This window comes from Austrofundulus limnaeus, unplaced genomic scaffold (assembly GCF_001266775.1).
Source record: "Austrofundulus limnaeus strain Quisiro unplaced genomic scaffold, Austrofundulus_limnaeus-1.0 Scaffold274, whole genome shotgun sequence".
Classification (NCBI taxonomy): Eukaryota; Metazoa; Chordata; class Actinopteri; order Cyprinodontiformes; family Rivulidae; genus Austrofundulus; species Austrofundulus limnaeus.
Window position 1 is genome coordinate 349994 of NW_013952676.1, and position 6988 is coordinate 356981.

Genomic DNA, 6988 nt, shown 5'->3' on the forward strand with positions numbered 1-6988 from the left:
GGTTGGAGGTGATGAAATAATTTTCCAAGATGACAATGCATCGTGGCAAAAATGGTGAAGGAATTCCTTGGAGAAAGACACATTCAGTCAATGTCATGGCCTGCAAATAGTCCAGATCTCAACCCAATTGAAAACCTGTGGTAGAAATTGAAAAAAAAAAAAAAAAAGGTCCACAAGAAGGCTCCGACCTGCAAAGCTGATCTGGCAACTGCTATCAAAGAGAGTTGGCACCAAATTGATGAAAAATACTGTTTGTCGCTCATCAAGTCCATGCCTCAGAGACTGCAAACCGTTATAAAAGCCAAAGTTGGTGAAACTAAATACTAGTGATGTATTTTGAATGGTCTTTTGTTTATCTGCTTTTCACGATTACATACATTTTTCCTCAGAATTTAGTGATTCCATACTTTTTTTTCCTTGTTCTTGGTCAATAAAAGTAACATTCACTGACTTTCACAATGTTTTCTCTTCATTTCTTTGAGTGTTCCTGAAAGCCAACAAGTTGCACTTTGGAATGACCTTATTATTGTATCATGTTTTTGATCTGAGTTTGTTTTACAGAAYGAAATGTCTGAATGAGTGCTCATCCAAGACTGGTGATTCCATACTTTTTGCCAGGGGTTGTTGTCCACTTTATGGATGATTTTTAGGATTACAGTACACGAATAAATACTACAGTATACCAGAGCTCTAGAGTGCGACCAATTTGGTCGCAAATGCGACCTGATTTCCTAATAGTGCAACTAAAAACAATGTCCGGTCGCACTGGTGCGACAAGTCGTTTGACAGCGGAGGGGGAGCGGTCGCCTGCTGAAAAAAAAAAGTTTCCATGTTCCATAAAAAAATAATCCAGCAGTAATGGTCGCCCACCGACAGTCTCCATCTCTCCTGACACTGCGCTCTGCTCGCGGGCTCCGCTCCACACCTCCCACGCGCACACACATTTGTTGTTCTATCCTCATGAGGACTTTGCATTGGCTTCCATTCATTTCCCTGTCAATTCTATAGCCAACCATAACCTCCCAGGTAGGCTACACACCTGACCCAAACCCTAACCTCACCAGGCTTTGTGTACCGGGGAAATGGTCAATAATTGTACCCATCATGAAGCAAAAATCTGTACACACGCGCGTGCACACATAGCGAAACAACCGTATTTTATTTTTAACCCAGATCGGAGTCTGAAAAACAKTTCTTTCTTGTTAGCAGGAGATGAAAACAAGATGTKGATGGYTGCTCACTCTTAAGTCCTTGTTAATTTAACAGTCAGGGTCTGAGCGCTGCAGATCACTTGAGCAGGACGAGGAAGCTCACGTGTATGGCAGGCCAGTTTTGCACTTATTCGACTTCACCACAGTTACATTCCAAGTATCTGAAATAGGTTCTTCTGGGTCTCAGGAGGATAAAACTAGACATATTAGATATTTAAGTGAAATAATATAAGATAATAAGATTCAACTAATGATGAAATTGCAGACTTTTATGTGTTATTTTAAAAAAATCTGCACAACCTTTTAATAAATATCAGTAATATTTGTTATTAATTAATATTCTCTGTTCATCATTCTGGTTTATCCAAGGCCAAATATCCATAGTTGTCCATCTGAGGGGCATGTGTCTAAAAACATGTAACCATGAAATGTTTAAGATGTTTATAATATGTTCAGCTCTTAAACATTTGCACTTAGAATTTTATTGAATCACTTTAAATACTTTTCAGTAAGTTAAATGTCTACAATTCTGGTTCAAATAAAGAACTTTATGTTTACTAGATTGTTAACTAATTATTTTCGAGTTAATGWCTTAATGAACAGTGATTAAAAAAATAACCTGTAAAACTCTGATGTTAGGCGACGTGGTTGAAAATTTGAGTGCACCTAAGATTTGTGCTGGTGCGCCTAAGAAAAAACGTTAGGCGCACCGGTGCAACCAGTGCAAAAAGTTAGTCTAGAGCCCTGTATACAAAGGCTTACTGCAGTACTTTACAGTTCAGTAAAGTACTACTGTATATAAAGGGCCTCTGTAGTACTTTACAGTTCAGTAGTACAAAAAAGGCTCACTGCGGTATTTTACAATTCAAATAAAGTTCTACGTTGTACAGGGTTAACTGTAATAGTACTTGTAAATATTTAAATGTATTAACGTGTATTCATCAGGTGAATTAAACACCACATGTTAAACCAGGTGTGTTCTGAGTTTCAAAGAAAGCTGTTTAGAGCAGACCCCTCAGTCAGCTCCAGTAGGGGTACTCACAGTGGATCTTGTAGTCCTTGTACTGCCGGTCTTCAATCGCCGTCACATACAGAGTTGCTCTGTCAGGAAAGATGAGTCCATCTGGTTTCTGTTGAGGAGGAAGTTCACAGGTTAAGGCTGCTGCTCAGTATGTTGAGTAACATTAACACCAGCTTAGTGTGTCTGTTAACAAAATATCTTATGAACCACTAGATGATTCTTTTTCCAACATTAAATAATAATTAGAAGCACTGAATCAGAACTGAATAACTTCAGTCTAAGATGGCCGCCACATCTAAACCTTAGCCAGTATTAAATGAACCAAGTCAGTTTTACAGATCTGGCACTAAACTTTGGTGTGGTAGCAGCTCTAGCAGCAGAACTCAGCAGGCCTCAGTGTGTTAAAGATAAAAACTGATGTGGTGTTAAACACAATCACAAAACTATGAGCTGAAGAACTAAAGGTTCTGATGGAAAAGTTCTTAATGAACTGGAACCAGGTCTAAACAGAGTCTGACCCGACACAACCTACAACCACAGAACCATCAAATTAGTGCTTTAGACCATTCAATAATCATTAAGAAGAAAAAGTATCAGACCTACCAGCCATTTGTCCCGGGCATAGATGACCGTGTTGAGCATGGACTCATAGAAGAGACAGTAGCCCATCCACTCTGAAATGATGATGTCCACTCCCTCCACAGGCAGCTCCACCTCCTCCACCTTCCCTTTAATGATGGTCACCACTGCAAACAACAACAAACTAATGTTCCAATGTTCTCTAACCCAGAAGATCATCCACACTTCATCTACTCACCATCGTCCAGGTTGTTGGCTTTGACTATTTTCACAGCGTAGTCTGAGATGCTGCTGCACTCGATCTGTCAGGAGCAGAATACACCAGAGTGTGACCCACAGAGCTGTAATCGGTCCGCTACATTTAAACCCAGAACAAACCCGAGTCTGGAGACAGACTCCAGGTCTGCACAGACAAGTAGGTAAAGAAAAAAAAAAAAACAGAATCTGCATATCTCTAGTTTTGATGACCGAAGTATTTAGTGCGAAACAGAACGGTGAAACCCTGCTGGTTCGTCTCAGATGAAACTGTCCAGTTAACATACCCCTATAACCTTCTTGGCTCCAGCTTTGGCAGCAAACATGCAGAGGATGCCCGTCCCACTGCCCACATCCAGAACCACCTTATCTTTGAACAGGTGCTTGTTGTGGAACATGGAGTTACGGTAGGTCAAAGTGCGAACTTCATCTTTCAGCATCTCCTACAGAGAGAAGGAGCCAACACAGGTTTTAACCATGGTACGGTAGACCAGTTAGATGTAAACAACAACAAACCCAACTCACTTCATGGATTCCAAAGTGAGCGTAGGAGTCAAAGTAGTAGTCCTTTGACGTCATGTCTTCGGCTGCAGGTTTCACTGAGCTCTCCCCCTGAGACACCTCAACAAAGACAAACAATTATTACCTGAAGCAAAACACACACATTTTATTAACTATTTTTTTCAAAGAATGTTTGACATTAACAGTTAAGTTTTTGCAAATAAACATCTTACAAATTTTTGGATTAAAATAAACATTTAATCCAATTCTGTCTTTTTAAACCCAGTGTCTCTTTTAATCAGGATTTGTGGTTTTCTCCATAAAATGCCTGCAGAACAAAATCTGCAGCTCAGAGATATCTTTTCAGAAGTAGATGGGATGTTTTTTTTTACGTTTTTTTGTCTCAATTATACATCAAAAAATACTGAACAAAAAAATTAAACTAAAATCAGATGACCACCAGTTTTCTGACCCTCACCTTTCAAGAATTATTAGGACCTGAAATAGTTTTTTTTAACAGCGACTTCTCTATACAGTTTTTTGACATCTCATTAACCGAGTCAGGGAGCGACAGACACAGGCTTGTGGTCACCATGGTGCTACAGCGCAGCATCAGTTTTTCCCTTTTTTTTCTTACAGCTTATAAATCAAATGTTGGCATTTTTTTTTAACTTAAATTGAGTTTTGGACAGAAGCTGTGTGGACACTTCATCCTTTCATCAGTACGATGTGAACACATTAATCTAATAATAAATTTCATAATTTGACCTATTCTGAAAAAATAAACACTTAGTTTAAAATGATACAGTATTTAAATAATACATTTTTATTATACAACTATAGTGAGTGGCTGGGAGGTGAGTGTCAGATGGAGCACGTGGTAACCAGACCAGTTCAGGTATTAATCTGACAGATAAATTGTTAAATATGTATATTTTTTAATTTTACAGGCTTCAGGAAAACCTTATTGGTCTCTACAGCCGCTGACGCTTATGGGCTTTAGACTAAATCCGATCGGATCTTTACTGTTATACTCCAACAATAAAAAATAAAAAGCAAAGTGTGGTTTACAAAGTAAAGATGTTCTGAGTTCGGCGGTGTCTGATCCAACCAGCGTTAGCCGCTAACTGTTAGCTCCGGGCTAACACGCGTTGGACCCATGCGGTCCCACAGGCTCGGTACTCAGAGCCGGGAGGATCCAACTAACATTCGTCTGTTACTTAATCTAAACTACGATGACATTAAATATTAATATCCCTACAATACCACGACATTGATCAAACAGCTCAAATATTTTTATTTTTCTGCTTTGTTCAAACTGCGACACGAAATGAATGAGCGGCAACATCAGGCGAAGTTTTAACAAAGACGTCGGTGTTTTATCGGTTTAGGTTGTAAAAACTCAGATGAAGACACTGAAACGCATCACACAACCTATCCTGGACTGAAAAGACGYGTGTGTGATGTTTAATGAACCATTTTGTCGTACTTTCTCCGGTAAGACCTTACCTCCATCCTTTCAGCTGGCGCCGCCATTTCCATCTTCTATCAGCTTAAGACTTCTTCTTCGTGCCTTTCACCTTCTCTGTGGCATGAAGCTCTTACTCTGACCTGTTGGCTAATTACTGCCGCCTGCTGTTACTTTACTGAACTGCAYCTCTTTTTATTTCACAGCAAGGCGAGGAGGAGTGGAATTTACATGTTCTCGACATCTGGGAGGACTCTCCACGAAGACAGTCCATGAGTCTGACTGAAAGTCCTCCCGGATCTGGAAGAGATGGCTGTGAAAAGAGAGGTCTGGACCTCCCTGACCAAGCTGCTGACCCTGAGACCTGACTCTGAAACAAGATGATGGTGGGCAGCACTGTAAATTCACTTAAATGTACTCTAAACTTTCTTCAAACAGACTCTAAATTTATATAAATGTAATTCAAATATAATCTTAAAAATACTGYAAATGTAAATTTTTATAAATGTATTGTAAATTTGCATGTATAAGTATAGTAAAATTGCATAACTGTATTGTAAATTGCATGAATGTATATTATATATGTACACTCTTAAATATACAGTAAATGTACTTAAAATGTACTGTAAATGTATTGTGAATTTACAGTAAATTACCCTTACATGTACTGTAAATGTGATCAACCTTTGCCAACACAGTTCTCTATAATTTAGTCAGATGTACGTTAGTTTAATTGTGATGTGTTTTGCTGAGACTGTAACAACAAATTTTCTTACATCGAGCATAAATATTTATAAAGATCTGTCTAAAGCAAGAGTTCTTTAAAACTCACCATAAGAACATCTTATTCTAAACCTCAGACATAAAAGGCAACGGGCGACACGCACTAGTCAGATTRGCTGAATAAACGCACCTGGTTTAAAACACACCTGGTTTTCCGTCGCCTCTCTGACCTTCATCCTCTGCAAGCTGCGTGCGCGTTCTCGGGTGCGTCGCGCGGTCACGTTGATTTGCTGTCACGAGCTTTATCCGAGCGGTGAGCTGGACGTTTTAACGGACACCGTCTGTTTTAACCAAGTTTAATTTGTGAATGAAAGGCAGCGCTGCAGATTTCTGTCGTCGGTAGTCGGTCAGACTGCGCTGCTGCTCCGGTCAGCTCCGGTAACTGAACGGTAATGCTAACCAGCTAACTAGCTAGCTGTTGGGATAGCTAAACGGTGCGTGACTCGAAGTAACTCCTCATTAAATAGTCGGACATCATTCTAATTAACACRTCTGACTGCAGTCATCTTGGAGACATCCAAACAGTAGGTGTTTTTAACTTTGACCACATATAACCGTAGATGTTAGGCGCTGCCTCCGATCCTAGCGCGATAAGGATTGAATGAAATAACGTTAGCTTGCTGTAGCAGCGGAAACGACCAGCTACCACGGATCGGGTTTTCTCTGCCATCCAGCCGATGCCAGGGCCTCTCAGCCACAAGTAAAGCATCTTAAACTGCTGTCACCCATAAAGCTTACGGAAGCCCCGAGCTGTCCGGTTCGAGTCCAGCGGCTGCCCAGAGTCGGATTGTTTGCCAGAGAAGGCCGGAGTCTGAGGACCGAAAGCTGCCATCATGCCGGCTGTGTCGAAGGGAGACGGGATGCGAGGATTAGCGGTCTTCATCTCGGACATTAGGAATTGTAAGTCACTTTATTTGTTCTGTGAAATTTTTTGTTCTTATACTTTAAACTTTATTTTATCTGAGTGACTTTATTTGTTAGAGACGCTCTATTTTGGTCTGCGAGTGACTCGATTTGGTCCTCGAGTGACTCGATTTGGTCCTCGAGTGACTCGATTTGGTCCTCGAGTGACTCGATTTGGTCCTCGAGTGACTCGATTTGGTCCTCGAGTGACTCGATTTGGTCCTCGAGTGACTCGATTTGGTCCTCGAGTGACTCGATTTGGTCTGC

At 40.5% G+C, this 6988-nt stretch overlaps 2 protein-coding genes across 2 annotated transcripts in view; one reads left to right on the plus strand and one right to left on the minus strand.

The window, feature by feature from the left end:
* Window positions 1-5172, minus strand: part of prmt1 (protein arginine methyltransferase 1) — an 8978-nt gene extending 3806 nt beyond the window's left edge. Inside the window, exons 1-6 of the mRNA XM_014020964.1 lie at window positions 5077-5172; window positions 3592-3678; window positions 3354-3509; window positions 3050-3113; window positions 2836-2978; window positions 2254-2341 (exon numbers count right to left, since the gene is read on the minus strand). Coding sequence (XP_013876418.1) covers window positions 2254-2341; window positions 2836-2978; window positions 3050-3113; window positions 3354-3509; window positions 3592-3678; window positions 5077-5109 — 571 coding nt within the window. The 5' untranslated portion in view covers window positions 5110-5172. The remainder of the gene's footprint in view (window positions 1-2253; window positions 2342-2835; window positions 2979-3049; window positions 3114-3353; window positions 3510-3591; window positions 3679-5076) is intronic.
* A 587-nt stretch (window positions 5173-5759) lies between these two features.
* The window catches only part of ap2a1 (adaptor related protein complex 2 subunit alpha 1), a gene marked incomplete in the record, with an annotated part of 53914 nt that continues 52685 nt past the window's right edge, over window positions 5760-6988 (plus strand). The window contains 2 exon segments of the mRNA XM_014020962.1: window positions 5760-6342; window positions 6552-6718. Of these exon segments, the coding sequence (XP_013876416.1) occupies window positions 6652-6718 (67 nt within the window).